The sequence below is a fragment of the Erinaceus europaeus genome, chromosome 16 (genome assembly GCF_950295315.1).
Source record: "Erinaceus europaeus chromosome 16, mEriEur2.1, whole genome shotgun sequence".
NCBI classification, from domain to species: Eukaryota; Metazoa; Chordata; class Mammalia; order Eulipotyphla; family Erinaceidae; genus Erinaceus; species Erinaceus europaeus.
This window is the reverse complement of record NC_080177.1, coordinates 1,696,249-1,718,271: the sequence shown is the minus strand read 5'-3', so window position 1 is coordinate 1,718,271 and position 22,023 is coordinate 1,696,249. Positions and strand designations below refer to the sequence as shown.

The 22,023-nt window shown below is 57.1% G+C and overlaps 1 protein-coding gene across 1 annotated transcript in view; it reads left to right on the top strand.

Moving 5' to 3' along the window:
- Positions 1-1,315: 1,315 nt before the first annotated feature.
- Positions 1,316-22,023, top strand: part of CORO2B (coronin 2B) — a gene marked incomplete at its 5' end in the record, with an annotated part of 21,646 nt that continues 938 nt past the window's right edge. Inside the window, 10 exons of the mRNA XM_060175601.1 lie at positions 1,316-1,474; positions 12,067-12,216; positions 13,533-13,697; positions 16,073-16,189; positions 17,156-17,260; positions 17,698-17,794; positions 19,883-19,995; positions 20,097-20,187; positions 20,345-20,484; positions 20,897-22,023. The exon at positions 20,897-22,023 is cut by the window's right edge and continues 938 nt beyond it. Coding sequence (XP_060031584.1) covers positions 1,316-1,474; positions 12,067-12,216; positions 13,533-13,697; positions 16,073-16,189; positions 17,156-17,260; positions 17,698-17,794; positions 19,883-19,995; positions 20,097-20,187; positions 20,345-20,484; positions 20,897-21,028 — 1,269 coding nt within the window. The remainder of the gene's footprint in view (positions 1,475-12,066; positions 12,217-13,532; positions 13,698-16,072; positions 16,190-17,155; positions 17,261-17,697; positions 17,795-19,882; positions 19,996-20,096; positions 20,188-20,344; positions 20,485-20,896) is intronic.

Genomic DNA, 22,023 nt, shown 5'->3' with positions numbered 1-22,023 from the left:
ACACTCACAGAGACACACACTCAGAAATTCACAGAGACACACAGACACTCACAGAGACACTCACACTCAGAGGCACACTTACAGAGACACTATCAGGAGAGACACTCACACTCACACACACTCAGAAATTCACAGAGACACACAGACACTCACAGAGACACTCACACTCAGAGGCACACTCACAGAGACACCCTCACTCAGAGAAACACAGAGATACACTCACAGAGACACTCTCAGGAGAGACACTCACACTCATAGACACACACTCAAAAATTCACAGAGACACACAGACACTCACAGAGACACACACACTCACAGAGACACTCAGGAGACACACAGAGACACATACAGAGACACACAAAGACACACACTCAGAAATTCACAGAGACACACACACATACACACACTCACAGGTGTGAAACTCCTAGAAGCTTGCATCAGTGCAAGCCAGTCTGATACGGGGGCCCCAGGGGAGGCTGCATTTGAGTCTGTACCTGCAGTGCCCCCACTGCCCCAGCACCCAGCTTGGTCCAGCACCCGGGAGCCCACACAGGGACACAGGTGAAGATGACACATGATCCTTGGGGATCCCCCAGTCCTGTTTCAAACCCCAGGATAAACTCCCCCATTTGGGATGGCGTTGATGGAATGGTGGCAGGGCACCAGACTTGCAGGCTGAAGCCCCGGGTTCGATCCCTGCCAACAACTTCCAGCAGAGCTGAGCAGTGCCCTACCCCCAAATAAATAAGATTAAATTGGGGGGGTCGGGCGGTAGCGCAGCTAGTTAAGTGCACATGGCCCAAAGCGCAAGGACCGGTATAAGGCTCCCAGTTTAAGCCCCCGGCTCCCCACCTGCAGGGGAGTCGCTTCACAGGTGGTGAAGCAGGTCTGCAGGTGTCTGTCTTTCTCTCCCCTCTCTGTCTTCCCCTCCTCTCTCCATTTCTCTCTGTCCTATCCTGCAACAACAGCAAGGGCAACAAAAATGGGAAAAATGGCCTCCAGGAGTAGTGGATTCGTAGTGCAGGCACCGAGCCCCAGCGATAAGTCTGGAGGAGATAAATAAATAAGATTAAATTGTTTTCTTTTTTTAAAAAATGTATTTACTTATTGATGAGCGGGATAGATGGAGAAAGAGCCAGACGTCACTCTGGTCCATGTGCTGCCAGGGATTGAACTCAGGACCTCCTGCTTGAGAGTCCAGTGCTTTATCCACTGGGCCACCTCCCGGACCACAAGTTGTTTTCTTTTTATAAAAGAATGTTGTTTGGAAAACAAGAGGGGCCCTTTCCAGGTCACCCTGGTACCACTGAGCTAACCCGTCTACCCTCCCTTCTCTCTCCCCTCCCCACCCCTCCAGACTGGCAGGATTGAGCCCAACTACCCCAAGGTCTGTGGCCACCAGGGCAACGTGCTGGACATCAAATGGAACCCTTTCATTGACAACATCATCGCCTCCTGCTCTGAGGACACATCGGTGAGCTGAGGGTGCTCCCTGGGCTCTCAGGCAGAGAGATGGGGCGCACTGAGACTTCAGTGCAGGAAGCGGCGTTTATTCAACACTGGATTAAAAAAAAATTATTCAGGAATTTTATTGAGGTTTACAGTTGACAGTAAATACAGTTGTTGGTCCATGTGTAACATTTCTTTTTGTATTATCTTTATTTATTGATTGATAGGCAGCAAGAAATTGAGAGGAAGGAAGCGATAGAGAGGGAGAGAGACAGAGAGACACCTGCAGCCCTGCTCCACCACTTGCAAAGCTTCCCCCCTGCAGGCGGGGACTGGGGGCTCAAACCCGTGTCCTTATATATTGTAACATGTGCGCTCCACCAGGTGCACCGCCACCCAGCCCCCATTTCTCAGTTTTCTACAAAACACTCTCCCCTCCACCATCAGCACCAGGACCAGAAAGCCTCCCGCCCCAGATGCCTTTCCTTTGGGGCAAGACACCCACCCCAGCCCACGTTCTGCTTGGTGTTTTCCCTTCTGATCTTCTCTCCACTTCTGCCTATGAGTGAGACCAGCCCATCTTCCTCCTTCTCCTTCTGGCTGACCTCACTTCACAGGATTCCTTCAAGCTCCATCCAAGATGGGGTGAAGAAGGTGACTTCAGCATTCTTTTTTTTTTCTTACATTTTTTTTTATTATCTTTACTTACTGCATAGAAACAGCCAGAAATCAAGAGTAGAGGGGGTGATAGAGAGGGAGAGAGACAGAGAGACACCTGCAGCCCTGCTTCACCACTAGCAAAGCTTTCCTCCTGCAGGTGGGGACTGGGGGCTTGAACCTGGGTCCTTGCGCATTGAAATGTGTGTGTTAACCAGGTGCGCCACCACCTGGCCCCGACTTCATCATTAACAGCTGAGTAGTATTCCATTGTGTGTATAGACCACAGCTTGCTCAGCCACTCATCTGTTGTTGGACCCCTGGGTGGCTCCCAGGTTGTGGCTGTTACACATTGTGCTGCTGTGAACACAGGTGCACACAGATCTCTCTGGATGGGTGTGTTGAGATCCTTAGGATCTGTCCCCAGGAGAGGGATTGCAGGGTACAGGGCAGGTCCACTTCTAGCATCTGAGAGTCTGCAGACTGCTCTCCCCACAGGGGCTGGACCCGCTGACATTCCCACCAGCAGTGAGAAAATGTCCTTTGTCCCCACAGCCTCTCCAGTATTTGCTGATTTGAATTAGGCTTGTGCCTGAAAATCTGAGCCCCAGCCTGGCGGGCTCGTCCCTATACAGGCTCACCAGCCTTCCCGCAGTCACTCACAGCCACAGGCTCCCCAGGTGATTTTCCCCCTTCTTCTGTATAGAGAGAGTACAGTTTGTTTGGGTTATCAGTGGACTCTGGGGCAGAAGGAGCAGATTCCCAGGAAGCCCCAATTATTCCCAGAAGAGGAGGGGTTGTCACCAGCTACAATTTTGTTCCTCAGCTAAGAAGTCAACCCTCTTGAAAAAATTTTTGTGGGATAGTGGGTTCTTTTTTCAAAAATGTTTTAAAGAATTTATTTATTCATGAGAAAGATAGGAGAGAGAGAAAGAACCAGATATCTCACCCTGGTACATGTGCTGCCAGGAATTGAACTTGAGACCTCATGGTTGAAAGTCCAATGCTTTATCCACTGTGCCACCTCCTGGACCATCTTTTTTCAAATTTTTAAACTTTATTTATATTTATTTACTTATTCCCTTTTGTGGCCCTTGTTGTTTTATTGTTGTAGTTATTATTGTTGTTGTTGTTATTGATGTCATCTTAGATAGGACAGAGAGAAATGGAGAGAGGAGAGGAAGACAGAGAGGGGAGAGAAAGACAGACACCTGCAGACCTGCTTCACCGCCTGGGAAGCGACTCCCCTGCAGGTGGGGAGCCAGGGGCTCAAACTGGGATCCTATGCGGTCCTTGCGCTTTGCGCCACGTGCGCTTAACCCGCTGCGCTACCACTTTTATTTACTTTTACTTTATTGGCTAGTGACAGAAATCTAGGGGAAGGGGGCAATAAGAAAAAAAGAGGGGCCAGTGGTGGCGCACCTGGTTGAGTGCACGTTACAAAACACAAGGACCCTGGTTCGAGCCCCAGTCCCCACCTGCAGGAGCAGCTTCATGAGTGGTGAAGGGGGCTGCAGGGTCTCTGTCCCTGTCTCGCCTTCCCTTTCTATTTCTGGCTGTCCAGTGAATAAAGCTTTTTTTTTTTTAATCCTGCATGGTAAGGAAAAAGAATCTTTAAAGAGAAAGAGAGAGACAGACACCTGCAGCCCTGCAGGTGGGGACCAGGGGCTTGAACCCGGGTCCTTGGTCATGGTAACATGTCTCTCTACCAGGTGCCCACCCAGCCCCTCTCAGGAAGTTAACCCTTAGCTTCTCTGCCTCGTTGGGGGTAAACAGGAGGGGACTGTGCTTCAGGCTCCATGAGCAAGGCATTAGGGAGGAGAGGAAGGAGCCGCCGTGACCCAGAGGAAGCTCAGTGGGTGGAGGCTGCACCTTGTCATGCTCAAGGACCTGGGTTCGAGCCTTAGCGCTGTAAAAGCAGCAGGGAGCTTCAGTGTGTCTTTCCCTCAAAATAGAAAATAAAGTTGAGTGGGACAGGGAGGGGGGTGGGGAGTTGGGAGACAGCTCACCAGTAGAATGTGCACCTTGTCACATGCACAGTCCTGGGTCCAAGTCCTGGTACCACATGGGAGCATTGCAGCACCAGGGGAAGCTCCATGGACAGTATACCAGAGCTATGGCCTCTTCCCTCTCACATATATAGGACATAAAATGATGAAGAATGTGGCCAGGGAATGGTGGAATTGTGCAGGTCCAAGCCCCCAACACTGGGAGGAAAAACTTTACCACAAATTTCAAAATTGAGGCAAAATTTCAAAATTGAGGAAGCCTCAATTTTGCTTCCTGCCTCCTTAATTTTAAAGAGAAATAGTGACCAGGGTGGGGGTTGCTGCCAGCCCCTGGGACTTGTCCCAGAACCTACCTGGTGGCCCAGAACCCCTGTACACAGGTCTGTCTCTTACTGGGGAAAGGGAGAGGAGCAGTGGGGGGGGGGAGATGATGCAGGGAGATGATGTAGGGAGATGCAGAGAGATGATAGAGGGAGATGGAGATGATGCAGGGAGATGGAGGGAGATGATGCAGGGAGATGGAGGGAGATGATGGAGGGAGATGATGGAGGGAGATGATGCAGGGAGATGACACAGGGAGATGACGCAGGGAGATGACGCAGGGAGATGACGCAGGGAGATGATGCAGGGAGATGATGCAGGGAGATGATGCAGGGAGGTGGAGGGAGATGATGCAGGGAGATGATGGAGGGAGATGATGCAGGGAGATGATGCAGGGAAATGATGCAGGGAGATGATGCAGAGAGATGATGCAGGGAGATGATGCAGGGAGATGGAGGGAGATGATGCAGGGAGGTGGAGGGAGATGATGGAGGGAAATGATAGAGGGAGATGATGGAGGGAGATGGTGGAGGGAGATGATGCAGGGAGATGATGGAGGGAGATGATGCATGGAGATGACGGAGGGAGATGATGCAGGGAGATGATGCAGGGAGATGGAGGGAGATTATGGGGAAAGATGATGCAGGGAGATGATGGAGGGAGATGATGCAGAGAGATGATGCAGGGAGATGACGGAGGGAGATGATGAAGGGAGATGATGCAGGGAGATGACGGAGGGAGATGATGCAGGGAGATGATGCAGGGAGATGATGCAGGGAGATGATGCAGGGAGATGACGGAGGGAGATGATGAAGGGAGATTATGGGGGGAGATGATGAAGGGAGATTATGGGGGGAGGTGATGCAGGGAGATGATGGAGGGAGATTATGGGGAGAGATGATGCAGGGAGATGATGCAGGGAGATGACGGAGGGAGATGATGAAGGGAGATTATGGGGGGAGATGATGCAGGGAGATGATGGAGGGAGATGATGCAGGGAGATGATGCAGGGAGATGGAGGGAGATGACAGAGGGAGATGATGAAGGGAGATTATAGGGGGAGATGATGCAGGGAGATGACGGAGGGAGATGATGCAGGGAGATGATGGAGGGAGATGATGCAGGGAGATGATGCAGGGAGATGATGGAGGGAGATGCTGGAAGGAGATGATGCAGGGAGATGATGGAGGGAGATGGAGGGAGATGATGGAGGGAGACGATTTGAGGGAGATGGATGCAGGGAGGGAGATGGATGCAGGGAGGGAGATGGATGCAGGGAGGGAGATGGATGGATGGAGGGAGATGGATGGAAGGAGATGGATGGAGGGAGGGAGATGGATGGAGGGAGGGAGATGGAGGGTGGGAGGGAGAAGGAGGGTTGGAAGGAGATGGATGGAGGGAGATGATGGAGGGAGATGATGGAGGGAGATGGAGAGAGGGAGGGAGATGGAGGGAGGGAGGGAGATGGATGGCTGGAGGGAGCTGAATAGAGGGAGATGATGGAGGGAGATGGAGGGAGGGAGATGGATACAGGGAGATGATGGAGGGAGCAAGATGATGGAGGGAGATGGATGCAGGTAGATAATGGAGGGAGGGTCCAGGCAGACTCCACCTGTCCCTGGGGAGGTCAGCTGTCACCAGCTCCAGTTTCAGGAGCCCCCTCCCCCAGCTGACCTCCCCCCCTGAGCAGAACACGCCTCCCCTTACCCTCCACTGGCCTCCGAAACATTCTGAGGACCCCCCGGCCTCCAGCTCCTGCCCCAGAACCCCCTGCCACAACCCCCCAGCAGCTCAGAGTCAGCCTCCCCGCCACCTCCCCCCACCTTCGGGGTGAGGGCACCCCAGCCCCAGGGCAGTCCAGCACCCCCAGCCCTTTCGGGGGTGCATGTAGGGTGGGTGGGCCTGAGCCCTGTGCTCTCCCTGCGCTGGGTGACGTCACCCATTGTGGAGGCCAGGCTCTGGGCTTTTTATAGTTGCTGCTGTGACAGCAAGAGGAGGAGGAGAGAGGCAGGGGAGGACACCCCTCCCCGGGCTGAGCTCAGCAGCTTTCCTGGCTTTTGTCCTTGCGTTGTCCCCATGCCCTGTTCTCCTGGCAGAGCTGAGGCAGGACGGGCCATATCAGTCTCCGGAAGCCACTGCCAGCCTCCTCCACTCTCTCTCTCTCTCTCTCTCTCTCTCTCTCACACACACACACACAGGCACACACACGCTCACACAGGCACACACACGCTCACACAGACACACACACAGGCACACACACAGGCACACACACGCTCACACAGACACACACACACACAGGCACACACACACACGCTCACACAGGCACACACACGCTCACACAGACACACACACAGGCACACACACGCTCACACAGACACACTCACACACACACACAGGCACACACACACACTCACACAGACACACACACACAGGCACACACACACACACACTCACACAGACACACACACACATACACACACACTCACACACACACAGAGGCACACACACTCACACAGACACACACACACACTCACACACACACAGGCACACACACATACTCACACAGACACACACACACTCACACACACACACATGCTCACACAGACACACACACACATATACACACACATGCTCACACAGACACACACACACAGGCATGGTCACACACATTCACATACTTGCACACTCACACTCACCCCAGAAGAGCAGCAGCCAGGCCGGTGAGGCCCCTGCTTCGCCACACCCCAGCGTGTGTCCCCTTCCCTGGGCCCAGGTGGGCACTGCCCAGAGCAAGTGTGTGGGTGGAAAGGCCCGCCGGGGCCTGGCCTGGTGGCGTCTATCCCCTCAGATGTGATCGTGACCTGGGAGGGGCTGAGCCTCAGCCTTGGGATGGAGAGCCCCCGGGGTTAACCTGGGGCCAGGGCTGTCCCAGGCCCCCTCCTCACCCTCCCTTCCAGAGCGCCATGTTCCTGCTGGACTGCGGCCACCTCCTCCTTGTCCCCCAGCACCTTCTGTTCCCAGCTGAAGGAGTCCACTGTGAGCCCCGGCTCCTCCTTGCCCCCGGCACAGGCCGTGTGTGTGGGAGGGGGGGTCTGAGGAGTGAGACTGCGTCCACGGCTGAGGTCTCTGAGGTGGGCGGTTCATGGTAGAGCACAGGCCTTCCCACTCATGCGTCCTGGGTGTGAGCCCCAGCACCGCAGGGAGCAGCCTGGTGAGCACCAGGGAAGCTCATGGCTGTGGCTGGAGGAGCAGCCCCACTGGTGGTTCTGTCTCCTCCTCAGTTCATCCTCCAGAGCTGCAGGGAAAAGGAAAGGAAGGGAAGGACCTGGAGTGGCACACCTGGTTTAAGCACACATAGTACAAAGTGCAAGGGTCCAGGTTCAAGCCCCCGGTCCCCAACTGCAGGGGGGGGAGCTTCATGAGTGGTGAAGCAGGGCTGCAAGTGTCTCTCTGCCTCTCTCCCTCTCAACCTCCTCCTTCCCTCTAGATTTCTCTCTGTCCTGTCCAGTAAGGAAAATTGAGCCCCAGCTTCTTCTTCTTCTAGCGTTTGCCCTTCTTCCGCAGCCAGTCAACAGCGTCAGGCTGAGCCTGATGTCAAGTTTCGAGCCCTCCTTTGAATCTGGAGAGGCGGCAGTCGTTGACAATGTGGGTCATAGTCTGTCTGGAGCCGCAGTGAGCCCCAGTGATAGCCCTGGAAGTGCAAAAAAAAGAGAGAGAGAGAGAGAAGGAAGGAAGGAAGGAAGGAAGGAAGGAAGGAAGGAAGAAGGAAGGGAGGGAGGAGTCAGGACCTTGTGCAAGAAGAGACACTGAGGGCTGTGTGAAGAGCCACAGGAGAGCAGCTTCAGAGTGAAAGGGAGGGGTGTGCGTGGGGGCAGAGGGGCGCAGGGGGAGGAGGAAGGTGTTTCTAACTCACATGTGTCCCCTCCTCTCAGCGAGGGTCACCTCCCCAGCAGGGGGACAGGGACTGTGTGTCCTCTAATTATTCTGGTGGAAGAGCTAGAGACTTGCACTGAATTTCACTGCTCCAAGCTGCTTTTTCATTCAAATAGAGAACCAGGAAAAGAGAGAGAGATAGGAAGAGGGAGAGGGGGAGGGAGAGGGAGAGGGAAGAGGGAGAGGGAGAGGGAGAGGGAGAGGCAGAGGGAGAGGGAGAGGGAAGAGGGAGAGGCAGAGGGAGAGGGAGAGGGAGAGGGAGAGGGAGAGGGAGAGGGAGAGGGAGAGGGAGAGGGAGAGGCAGAGGGAGAGGGAGAGGGAGAGGGAGAGAGAGGGGGGGAGAGGGAGAGGTGAGAGGGGAGAGGGGGAGGGGGAGGGAGAGGCAGAGGGAGAGGGAGAGGGAAGAGGGAGAGGCAGAGGGAGAGGGAGAGGGAGAGGGAGAGGCAGAGGGAGAGGGAAGAGGGAAGAGGGAGAGAGAGGGGGGAGAGGGAGAGGTGAGAGGGGAGAGGGGGAGGGGGAGGGAGAGGCAGAGGCAGAGGGAGAGGGAGAGGGAGAGGGGGAGGGAGAGGCAGAGGCAGAGGCAGAGAGAGACACTATAGCAACCCAGATGTCTAAGTATCAGCTGGATTAGCCCGATGTCCAGCAATCCCTAGACCAGACCTCACTGCAAGCCATGTGGGGTCCCTGCTGTCACCACCACACAGGGCCGGGTGGGAGTAGGGGGGCTGAGCAGGAGATCGGGAATACCCACAGGCCATCCCAGCCAGGGCAGAGGGGCCGGCATTAAGCCCTCCCCCGTCAGCAGTACTTTCTCAAGGAAGTTCCTGTGGCCAGGGCCAAGCCAGTGACTGCGGGCACAGCACAGCTAGTGGTCCTCCAGCCTCTCTCTTGCCAACTTAAGAAAGGAATCTTGGGTGCCAGGCGGTAGCGCAGCAGGTTAAGTTAGTATGAAGCACAAGGACCGGCGTAAGGATCCCGGTTCGAGCCCCCAGCTCCCCACCTGCAGGGGAGTCGCTTCACAGGCGGTGAAGCAGGTCTGCAGGTGTCTGTCTTTCTCTCCCCCTCTCTGTCACCTCCTCTCTCGACTTCTCTCTGTCCTATCCAACAATAGCAATGACAACAATAACAATAACAACAACAAAGGCAACAAAAATTGGAAAAAATGGCTTCCAGGAGCAGTGGATTTGTAGTGCAGGCACTGAGCCCCAGTGTTAACCCTGGAGGCAGGAGGGAAGGAAGGAAGGAAGGAAGGAAGGAAGGAAGGAAGGAAGGAAGGAAGGAAGGAAGGAAGGAAGGAAGGAAGGAATCTTGTTTTTAAAACTTCTGTCTTATTCTTACTGTACAATGTTTGTGTCCCTGGCCCCCACCTGCAGGGGAAGCTTTGCGAGGGGTGAAGCAGGGCTGCAGGTGTCTCTGTCTCTCTCCCTCTCTGTCTCCCCCTCCCCCCCTTTTTTTTGTCTCCAGGGTTGTCCCTGGGGCTCAGTGCTGGCGCTACCAATCTACTGCTCCTGGCGGCCATTTTACTGGACAGGATAGAGACAAACTGAGAGAGGAGGGGGAGACGGGGGGGGAGTAAGACAGACATCGGCAGGCCTGCTTCACCACTTGTGAAGTGACCCTCCTGCAGGTGGGGAGCCGGGGGCTCGAACCAAGATCCTTGCGCGGGTCTTTGCGCTTTGTGCCACGTGCGATTAACTTGCTGCGCCACTGCCCAGCCCCCCTTCCCTCTCAAGTCCTGATTGTCTCTAGCAGGCGTCTGTCTTTCTCTCCCCCTCTCTGTCTGCCCCTCCTCTCTCCATGTCTCTCTGTCCTGTCCAACAACGAACAACATCAATCCCCCCACACCGCCATAAGCCAGAGCTGAGCAGTGCTCTGGTAAAAAATAAAGAAATAAAAAAAGAAATTAAAAAAAACTGAAATGAGTTCCCACAGGGGGACCCCTGGCTCCCAGCCCTGCAGCTTCAGCCTGAGAGGCCTGTCTGTGGCTTTCCTCATGGGCTTCCCCTGGTGCTTCATGGTCTTCAGGCAGGTCACAGTGCTCATACTCCACCTGGAGTTGCCAGGGAGATTGCTTCCTTAATGAGTGTGGGTCCGAGGTCTCCGTGCTGCAGTGACATCTTCCTGCGTGGTGACGCCTGATTCCGTGTGATTGTCAGAGTGAAGTGACAAGGTCAAAGTGCAACAGACGTGTTTTTCTGGTTCCTAGGGAATAGTGCCAAATCGTCCCCAGAAGAGCAGCTGGGTTTCTGCAGCCCCCACCCCCATCCCACTCCGCACTGATTGAATCCGCAGGTCCCTGAGCTGCCGCCAGCAGGAGCCCCCCCCCCTTCCCTCCAGATGGCTATTTGAGAAGGCTGTGAGTGGCGTCTCCATATCTCAGGATCTTGGGGCTGTTTTTCCTGTTTTTCTCCTGGCTGGCAAGGATGGGGCTCGGAATTTCAGGAGAGTCATTTCCAGGTGTCCTCACATGTGCTCAGGCGAACTCTCACTCCTTTCCACCATCTGGTGACGATAACAGCACGGGTGGCCATGATGACATCGCCAGCATTGTAGTCCTCGGGGGAAAGGATGCAACTCAAGGGCGTCAGGTCCTGAGTTCGATCCCTGGCATTGCATGTGTCAGAGTGATGCTGGGGTCCCTCTCTCTCTCTCTCTCTCTCTCTCTCTCTCTCTCGCTGTCTCTCATGAATAGATAACAAATCTTGTAAAGGGGGTGAGGGTAGATAGCATAACCATTCTGCAAAAAGACTGCCGTGCCTGAGGCTCCAAAGTCTCAGGTTTCATCCACACACCACCATAAACCAGAGCCAAGCAGTGCTCTGGGGAAAAAAAATATCTTGTAGGAAGAATTATGATTCCAGGAGTCGGGCGGTAGCACAGCGGGTTAATGCACTTGGTGCAAAGCATAAGGACCAATGTAAGGATACCAGTTCGAGCCCCCGGCTCCCCACCTGCAGGGGAGTCACTTCACAGGCGGTGAAGCAGGTCTGCAGGTGTCTGTCTTTCTCTCCCCCTCTCTGTCTTCCCCTCCCCTCTCCATTTCTCTCTGTCCTACACTACAACAACAATAAAAAAACAAGGGCAACAAAAGGGAAAATAAATAAATAAATAAATAAATAAAATTTTTAAAGTTTTAAAAAAAGGATTATGATTCCTAGTTCTTTCTTTGTCTCTTGTTAGTAATAAATATTTTATTTTAAAAAGTTTTAACATTTTATTACTGCATAGAGACAGAAATTGAGAAGGGAAGGGAAGATAAGAAAGAGACAGAGAGACACCTGCAGCCCTGCTTCACCACTCGCAAAGCTTCCCCCCTGCAGGTGGAGACCGGGGAGCCCAGGGGCTTGAACCCGAGTCCTTGTGCCCTGTATTGTCAGCGCTTAACCAGGTGCATCACTGCCCGGCCCCAGCAATAAATATTTTCAAAGGAAAATTAACAGGGGCCAGAGGGATGGCGCAGCAGTTCACAGACTGGTGGGTCCCTGGCGTCACCTTCTGTGGGGCTGAGGGCCAGTGGCCATTGTCCCAAGCTCTGCGGGAGAGAAAGCCTTCAGGGTTCCCTCGGGGTGCCAGTCGCCCCCGGGCAGATGTCGGGGAGCCGGCCCTGGGAAAGGGCCTCACAGCGCCTCCCGGCTGCCCACCCAGCACAGTCCCTGGAGCGCTACCCCGCTGCCCACCCAGCACCCCATCCCCGCAGGTGCGCATCTGGGAGGTCCCCGCGGGCGGGCTGAAGCGTAACATGACGGAGGCGCTGCTGGAGCTGCACGGCCACAGCCGGCGCGTGGGGCTGGTCGAGTGGCATCCCACCACCAACAACATCCTCTTCAGCGCCGGCTATGACTACAAGGTGTGCGGGCAGGGGCGGGCGGGGGGCTGCTTCCCCAGCCAGTGGACCACTGGCCGCCCTCTTCCCTCACGCACTCACTCACTCACTCACTCACTCACTCACTCACTCACTCACTCACGTGTTTTCACGCATTCCTCCATGCTTCAGTTGTTGTTTTTGCCTCCAGGGTTATCGCTGGGGCTCGGTGCCTGCACCACGAATCCACTGCTCCTGGAAGCCATCCTTGCCCCATTTTTTGTTGTTGTTGTTGTCCTTGTAGTAGTTATTATTTTTATTTGTTGTTATTGTTATTGAATAGGATAGAGAAATGGAGAGAGGAGGGGAGGCAGAGAGGGGGAGAGAAAGACAGACACCTGCAGACCTGCTTCACCGCCTGTGAAGCGACTCCCCTGCAGGTGCCGGGGGCTCGAACCGGGATCCTTAGGCTGGTCCTTGCACTTTGTGCCACATGCGCTTAACCCGCAGTGCTACCACCCAGCCCCCTTTTCATCCTGACTTTATTTGTTCAAGTAGGTATTCATCCATCTACCCACTCACCCACTCACTTACCCATCTGTTTGCTCATTCAGTCATTCCTGCACTCATCCATCCATCCACTCGTCTGTTTACGTCTGCACTTATTTCTTCATCCATTAATTCACTTATTCATTCACTCATCATTCACTCACCCATTTACTTATCCATCCATCTACTTGTCCATTTGCTTACTCCTGCATTCATTTATCCGTCTGTTGATCTGTCCACTCACCCATTCATTAATGCTTGCAGACATCCCTTCATTCGCCCATTTGTTCACTCCTGCAGCCATCCACCCGTCCGTCCATCCATCCATCCATCCATCCATCCACCCACCCACCCACCCATCCATCCATCCATCCATCCATCCATCCATTCTTCTGTCCATCCATCCATTCTTCTGTCCATCCATCCATCTGTCCATCCATCCATCCACCTACTTCTTCATGCAGCCACTTGTTTATTCATCTATTTGGTCATCCCTTCCATTAGTCATCCCTTCATCATCCATCCACTCATCCACTCATTCACTCGTTCATTCCTGCAGACGGCTGAGTGGCCTGTGTGTCATTCCCGGGTCCACAGGGCTGAGCCCAGGCTCCGTTGGGCCGGAGAGCTGCCCGTCAGCCCCTGCCAGCCCCCACCCTGCAGGCCCCCAGGGTGGCCAGGTGCAGCTGCCCGGCCCAGGGCCAGGGTTCGGTGACAGGCAGCCGAGTCAGGAGGCCCCTGGCCCTGAGGGCACGGCTCCCAGTGGCCCCTCGGCTGGTGGCCCACGCCACGCCCCTGTGCTATGCCCTCAGGTCCTCATCTGGAACCTGGACATAGGGGAGCCAGTGAAGATGATCGACTGCCACTCGGACGTCATCCTCTGCATGTCCTTCAACACGGACGGCAGCCTGCTCACCACCGCGTGCAAGGACAAGAAGCTGCGGGTCATCGAGCCCCGCTCCGGCCGCGTGCTGCAGGTGAGCCTGGTGGGCTGCCTGGAGGAGGAGGCTCAGCCCCGCTCTCGCCCCCGCCCGGCACCGGTGTGAGGCCCCAACACCCCCTCTCTGCTGACCTGCTCCAGGACATGAGGGGATGGCCCCCGGCAGGATGGGAGCCCTGTGTCCCCACACCCCACTGTAGGAACAGATGGAGACTAGGTCACACTGCCCGGTCACCTGCTTGGGGCCAGAGCCCGTGGTTCCAGGGGGACGATGGTGCCGGCTGAACCCCGAGTTTGCTTTTTATGCAGCTGATTTTTGATCGTTTTCATTTTTTAATTGGGGCTAGTGGCTGACAGTCAATACAGTTGTTGGTGTCTGTGTCACATCTCTCAGATTCTGCACAACACTCCCCACGCCCAGCCCAGGTCCTCCTCCACCATCCGCACCAGGACCTGAAAGCCTCTTCCTCTGAAGTTATTTGTTAATTATTTATTTTAATTATTTATTCCATTTTGTTGCCCTTGTTTTATTGTAGTTATTGTTGTTGATGATGTCCTTGTTGTTGGACAGGACAGAGAGAAATGGAGAGGGGAGGGGAAGACAGAGAGGGGGAGAGAAAGACAGACACCTGCAGACCTGCCTCACCGCCTGTGAAGCGACTCCCCTGCAGGTGGGAAGCTGGGGGCTCGAACCGGGATCCTTACGCCGGTCCTTGTGCTTTGCGCCACCTGCGCTTAACCCGCTGCGCTACTGCCCGACTCCCCTATTTTTAACTATCGAATTTAGTTATTTGATAGGGCAGACAAGTCAAGAGAGAAGAGGGAGAGACAGAGGGAGAGAGACACCTGCAGCACCGCTTTACCGCTTGCAAAGTGGGGACTGGGGGCTTGAACCCAGGCCCTTGTGCTTGGTGACATGTGCTCAGCCGGGTGTGCCACCGCCCGGTCCCTGTATGTGTTTATCTTATTCACCTGAGCACAGACCCACTTTGGCTACTGGTGGTGCCAGGGACTGAACCTGGGATCCCTGCCAGGAAGGGCCGCAGCTCGTGGCTCCGAGTGTGCTCGGTCCTGACTGTGAGGCAGGACGCCAGTGGCACCGAGAAGGTGGCAGAGGCTCCTGCCTGAGTTAGGGTCACCTAGAAGCTTCTGGGACTAACCCAGAAAGTCCCCGGGGCCTCAGGCTGCAATCACTGAGTCCCAGCACCTTAAGTGGCTTTTGGGGGAAGGCGTCTCTGGCGCCAACCAGCGTCCAGTCACAGCTCCAGTCACAGCTCCGTCTGTGCTGAGATGGGGCCACCCTCCGTGGAGGCCCGCCCCCCGCCCCACCTCACCCTGGAGGGGACTCTCGGCCGGCAGTTGGGCCCAGGGGCAGGGGACAAAACAGCTCTGAATGGTGAAGGGCCTCTGAACGCGATGTCACCCACCCGAGGCCCCCGCTCAGCAAAGAGGGAAAAGGAAAGAGATGAGGGCGGCGGCGCACCTGGTGAGGGGCACACAGTACCAAGAGCAAAGACCCGGGTTCAAGCCCCCGCTCCCCACCTGCAGTGGGGGTTGCTTCACAAGTGGTGAAGCAGGTCTGCAGGTCTCTCTCTCTCCCTCTCTGTCTCCCCTCCTCTCTCAATTTCTCTCTGTCCTATCCAATAAAATGGAAAAACTGGCCACAAAGAATGGTGGATTTGTAGTGCCAGCATAGAGCCCCAGAGATAACCCTGGAGGCAATAAATAAGTGAATAAATAAATAAAATCCTCTGGGGCAGAGGGTAGACAGCATCATAGTTCTGCAAAGAGATTCTCATGCCTGAGGCTCCAAAGTCCCAGGTTCAATCCCCCACACCACCATAAGCCAGAGCTGAGCAGGGCTCTTGTTAAAATAATTATTATTAATAATAATAATAAGATAAATAATATTTAAATAAGTAAATGATATTCTGTGTGGGGTCCTGGGAGGTAGCTCAGCTGGCAGGCCACAGGACTTGCATGCCCAAGGCTCCTGGTCTGTCCTCAGCCACCTGTGCCAGAGTGGGGCTCTGGTTCCATCTCTCTCTCTCTCGCTCTCAACAGAAATACAAAGGAATCTCTTTAAATACCATCTGCTGAGCCGGGTGGTGGCACACCCCTTGGAGCACGAGGACTGAGGCTCAGGCCCCCAGTCTCCACCTGCCGTGGGGAAGCTTCACGAGCGGTGAAGTAGGGCTGCCAGTGTCTTTGTTTCTCGTGTCTCTCTGTCTCTGTCTCCCCTCTCACTTTCTCTCTGTCTCTGTCCAAAAAGAAAACAAATTGTTCTCATCAAAGACAGTCTCCAGAATAAGAGCACACACACGGTTTCAGGGTGCAGCCAGGGTGAGGCTGTGGGTCCCCCATCCCCTCCAGAGCTCCACTCACCCCCTGCTCCCCACCTCCCCCCCCCAGGAAGCCAGCTGCAAAAAGCACCGTGTGAACCGGGTGGTGTTCCTGGGGGACATGAAGCGCCTCCTCACCACCGGGGTGTCGCGCTGGAACACCAGGCAGATTGCTCTCTGGGACCAGGTCAGGGGGCAGGGGGCTGGGAGGACCAGGTCAGGGGGCTGGAACACGAGGCAGATTGCTCTCTGGGACCAGTTCAGGGGGCTGGGGAACTGAGGGGGGCGTATCGGGCTGGGGGGGGTCACTGAGGAGAACCAGGTCATGGGGCTGAGGGACTGGGAGGGACCAGGGCAGGGGGCAGGGGGACTGGAGGGGCCAGGACCAGGTCAGGGGGCAGGGGGGGCTGGGGGGGCGGGACCAGGGCAGGGGGCTGGGGGACTGGGGGGGCCGGGACCAGGTTAGGGGGCAGGGGGGGCTGGGGGGTGGGACCAGGTCAGGGGGCAGGGGGGGCTGGGGGGGCGGGACCAGGTCAGGGGGCAGGGGGACTGGGGGGGCCGGGACCAGGTCAGGGGGCTGGGGGACTGGGGGGGTCGGGACCAGGTCAGGGGGCAGGGGGGGCTGGGGGGTGGGACCAGGTCAGGGGACAGGGGGGCTGGGGGGGGGCGGGACCAGGTCAGGGGGCTGGAACACCAGGCAGATTGCTCTCTGGGACCACGTCAGGGGGCAGGGGGCTGGGGGGACTGGGGGGTCCAGGTCAGGGGGCAGGGAGGACCAGGTCTGGGGGCTGGGAGACTGAGGGGGGCATATCTATTGGGCTGGGGGGGCACTGAGGAGAACCAGGTCATGGGGCTGAGGGACTGGGGGGGACGAGGGCAGGGGGCTGGGGGTAAGGGGACTGGGGATTGATAAGTCAGGGGGCTGGGGAGCTTGGAGGGAACCAGGTCAGGGGGCTGGGGGCCTGGGGCACAGGGTCCAGGTCAGGGGACTGGGGGGGCGGGGAGGGGACCAGGTCAGGGTCCGTGAGGGGCTTGACGGAGTGGGAGCATGGTCTTGGAACCAGGTCAGATGGGGTCCGGGACCTGGGGGGCTGGGGCGGGTCTCTCGGCTTCTGGGTGTGGGGGCACCCCAGGCTGAGCCGCCCCTCCCCAGGAGGACCTGTCCATACCGCTGATCGAGGAGGAGATAGACGGGCTCTCGGGGCTCCTGTTCCCCTTCTATGACGCCGACACCCACATGCTCTACCTGGCGGGGAAGGTAGGGCCCCGACACCCCGTGCCTGCCCCTCCGCCCTCTGCCTTTCCCTGACCGGCCCCTCCCGGGACCTCAACTCCGGGTCAACAACAGCGGCAGGTGTCCGAGGGCCGTCTGCTCCAAAGGTGTCACACACCCCAGGGCCACCGCAGCCGTCACCTCCACCATCACATCACCACCCCCATCCCCTCCACCACCATGACCCATGATGCCTTCCGCCATCACCACCGTCCCCTCCACCACCGTGGCCTCCACCATCACATCAGAAACATCGCCACATCCCCTCCACCAACCACCCCATCACTCCCTCACCACCTTCTGCCATCACCACCTCCGCCACCAAGCCCGGGCCCAGGCCTGCCCGCTCTAGTGACCAGCTCGGGGCACAGGTGGGGAGGGGCGAGGGGTGGTCTCCTCCGCGGCCTCCCCTCGCCCCGCAGGGAGACGGGAACATCCGTTACTACGAGATCAGCGCGGAGAAGCCCTACCTCAGCTACCTCATGGAGTTCCGCTCGCCGGCCCCGCAGAAAGGCCTCGGTAAGGGAGGCTCCCTCACTCCTCACTGCGCCCAGCTGACCTGCAGACCTGCAACCCCCTCCCCAGCTGCACCGGCTCGCAGCAGCCCCTCGGCAGAGGAGAGAATTTGCTCTGCCCCGGGGCCCTCTGCCTCCCCCCAGAAATTCTCCTGTAGAAAGAAACTCGGTTTTGCCAGAGCACTGGTCAGCTCCTTTTTAAAATATGGGACGCCTCTGGGGCCGGGCAGTGGTGCACCTGCTTAAGTGCACATGGCACGAGGCACACGGACCTGCACAGGACCCAGGTTCAAGCCCCCGGCTCCCCACCTGAGTGGGGGCGTCACTTCACATGTGGCAAAGCAGGTCTGCAGGTGTCTCTCTTTCTCCCTCCCTCTGTATCTCCCCTTCCTCTCTCAGTTTCTCTCAGTCCTATCCAATAAAATGGAAAAATGGCCTCCCGGAGCAAGGGATTCATAGTGCCGGCACTAAGTCCCAGAGATAACCCAGGAGAGGAAGAATTCATTTTATTTTGCTTTATGAGAGATATAGAGAGATGAGAGCCCTGCTCAGCTCTGGATGACGGTGGTGCTGGGGGCTGAACCTGGGACCTCAGAGCTGCAGACAAAAAACATTATTATTATTCATCTTTATTTATTTATTGGATAGAGACACCAGAAATCAAGAGGGAAGGGGGAGTTATAGTGACAGAGAGGCATCTGCAGTCCTGCTCCACCACTCGTGAAGCTTTCCCCCTGCAGGTGGGGACCGGGGGCTCAAACGCGGGTACGCCACCACCTGGCCCCAGGAAAGTCTTTTTTCGTCACCACCTTGCTATCTCTGCCGCCCTAATAAACCCATCTTTAACTGACGGGGGAGTGCAGGGCTCCTGTGTAGGGTTCTGAGTGAGTCCCAGCACTGTGTATGCCGGAGACACTCCAGCCTTGCTTCCTCTCTCTCTCTCTCATTATTAAAGAAGTTTTTTTTTTAATTACTCAATGAGGGGAGTCGGGCGGTAGCGCAGCTGGTTAAGCGCACGTGGCGCAAAGCACAGGACCAGCTTAAGGATCCTGGTTCGAGCCCCCGGCTCCCCACCTGCAGGGGAGTCGCTGCACAGGCGGTGAAGCAGGTCTGCAGGTGTCTGTCTTTCTCTCCCCCTCTCTGTCTTCCCCTCCTCTCTCCATTTCTCTCTGTCCTATCCAACAACGATGACATCAATAACAAAAAGAGAACAGAGGGGAATAAATAAATAAATATTTTAAAACAGAAAGAAAGAAAGAAAGAGAAAGGCTTTTTTTTTTTAATTATTAAATGGGGTCCAGGTGGTGGTGCAGCAGGTTAAGCGCACATAGTACAAAGCACAAGGACCTGTACAAAGATCCCGGTTCAAGCCCCCTGGTCCCCACCCGCAGGAGGGAAGCTTCACAGGTGGTGAAGCAGGTCTACAGGTGTCTCTCTGTCTCTCTGTCTCTCTCTCCCTATCTCCCCCTCCTCTCTAAATTTCTGTCTGTCCTGTCCAGTAAAATGGAAATAATGGCCACCAGTTAGCAGTGGATTTGTAGTGCCTGCACTGAGCCCCAGAGTAATCATATATATATTTTATGAAATAAATGAGTGAGTCTTTTGTCAAGGATTAGCTACCTGGGTACCAGGGAGACAAGAAAGGTTCTGCAAAAAGACTCTCCCGCCTGAGGCTCCGAGGTCCTGGGTTCAATCCCCAGCACCACCAGTCAGCCGGAGCTCAGGGAATAATCAGTCAATGAAACAGCAACCTGGGGGAGTGACCGTGACATCCCAGAGGCCAGCATGAGGTTCCGTTTCTCTTTCTCTCTCCCTCCCCACCCCACGTTAACAAACAAATAAAAAGAAGGCACTAGATGTAGATATCCTTGCAGCTGCGCACGACCCACCTTTCTATTTGGTGACGGGGCGGGGGGGACCAGTGCATCCTGCAAGCTTAGCCCCAGGGGAGCTCGCACGCAAGGCCGGAGATTCCCCCCCCCCCCCCCCCCCCGCACAGCCTCCCGCCCCGGCTGTCTGAGCCGCTGCCCGAGTGTCCCCTGGCGGGTCCCTGCCCTGGGGGCCGGCGCCCACGGCCGCCCGCTGTCCCTAGGGGTCATGCCCAAGCACGGGCTGGACGTGGCAGCCTGCGAGGTCTTCCGCTTCTACAAGCTGGTGACGCTTAAGGGGCTGGTGGAACCCATCTCCATGATCGTGCCCCGGAGGGTGAGTGGGGTCCCGGCCCACCAGGCGCTGCGGGGCAGAGGGGCAGGGGCTCTGGGGGCCAGCAGGGCGGGGGTTTACGCGCCCCTTCCTTCCCCCCACAGTCGGACTCCTACCAGGAAGACATCTACCCCATGACTCCAGGCACAGAGCCTGCTCTGACCCCTGATGAGTGGCTGGGCGGCATCAACAGAGGTAAGCCTGGCAGACTTCCTGGAAGAGGCCGAGCCCACTGCCCTGGCCCCCGCTCGCTCGCATGCCTCTTGGCCAGAGGCCAGCATGAAGAAGGCCACCCCTGGGTGCCCCAGGAATGGCCGGTTACACCCACTCCTCCCCCCACACCCTCTTCTAGATCCCGTGCTGATGTCTCTAAAGGAAGGCTACAAGAAGTCCTCCAAGATTGTCTTCAAGGCACCGATCAGGGAGAAGAAGAGTGTGGTGGTCAATGGCATTGACCTGCTGGAGAATGTCCCGCCCAGGACAGAGAACGAGGTGGGGGGGGGTGCAGAGGGAGGGAGAGGGAGGAGGGAGGAGGGGAAGGGAGGAGAGAAAGGGAGGGGAAAGGGAGGAGGGGAATGGAAGAGGGAGGAGGGGAAGGGAGGAGGGATGAAAAGGAGGAGGGGGAAGGGAGGAGAGATGAAAGGGAAGGGGGAAGGGAGGAGGGAGGAGAGAAAGGGAGGAGGGGAAAGGAGGAGGAAGGAGAGGGAGGAGGGGAAAGGAGGAGGAAGGAGAGGGAGGAGGGGAAGGGAGGAGGAGGGAGAGGGAGGAGGGGAAAGGAGGAGGAAGGAGAGGGAGGAGGGGAAGGGAGGAGGAGGGAGAGGGAGGAGGGGGAAGGGAGGCGGGGGCTGCCGGGTCTGTGGGGGCCCGAGTTCCAGGCCTGAGGCCTCCCTTCCTCCGCCCCCAGCTTCTGCGGATGTTCTTCCGGCAGCAGGACGAGATCCGGCGGCTCAAGGAGGAGCTGGCCCACCGGGACCTGCGGCTCCGCCAGCTGCAGCTGGAGCTGCGAAACCTGCGCAACAGCCCAAAGAACTGCTAGCCCGCCGCCCGCCGCCCCACCGCAGACCGCCGCCCTCGCCCTCCGCATGCCGGCAGGGCTGGGGGCAGCATCTCAGGAGGCCGTGGGCCTGGACTTGTCCCTGAGGGTGGCCGCCAGGAGATGGGGGCTTCCCACTGGGGCTCAGGGGACCCCCACCCGCCGTGCACCCCAGTGTCAGGGGGTTGGCTCCCCTTCAGCGCCTGTCCCCTCTGTCTCCACCCTGCCTTGTGGGCTTGGCCACGGGGCCCAGCCTTGGGGTTGCCTGACTCTCTGCTTTGGGGGATCGGGTCCAGGAGCCCCCCACCCGCACAGGACGGGGCCTGCACTTCCGGGTCCGACGACACCCCCTCCAGGACAGAGCCGAAGCCATGTCCCTTGTCCCTGAGCCCACCAGGAGTGCCACCACACGCCCCCCCAGACCCTGCTCGGCGCCCTGCGTCCCCCAGCCCAGGGACCCACCCATGAGGCCTCTGAGGCTGAGGGGGACCTCTGGGGACGGCGGGCAGGGTGGTCTCCGGACACAGGGTCCCTGGGCACTTCTATCTGTTGCTGCAGCCTTACACCTGTAGAGTGACCCAGACCCCCCCAGATGCTCCACCTCCCCTCAGGCCTCCAAGCTCCTCCTAGGCCCCCCAGACACCCAGCTCCCCCCAGACACCCAGCTCCCCCCAGACACCCAGCTCCCCCCAGACACCCAGCTTCCCCCAGACACCCAGCTCCCCCCAGACACCCAGCTCCCCCACACACCCAGCTCCCCCCAGACACCCAGCTCCCCCCAGACACCCAGCTCCCCCACACACCCAGCTCCCCCACACACCCAGCTCCCCCCAGACACCCAGCTCCCCCACACACCCAGCTCCCCCACACACCCAGCTCCCCCCAGACACCCAGCTCCCCCCAGACACCCAGCTCCCCCACACACCCAGCTCCCCCCAGACACCAGCTCCCCCCACACACCCAGCTCCCCCCAGACACCCAGCTCCCCCCAGACACCC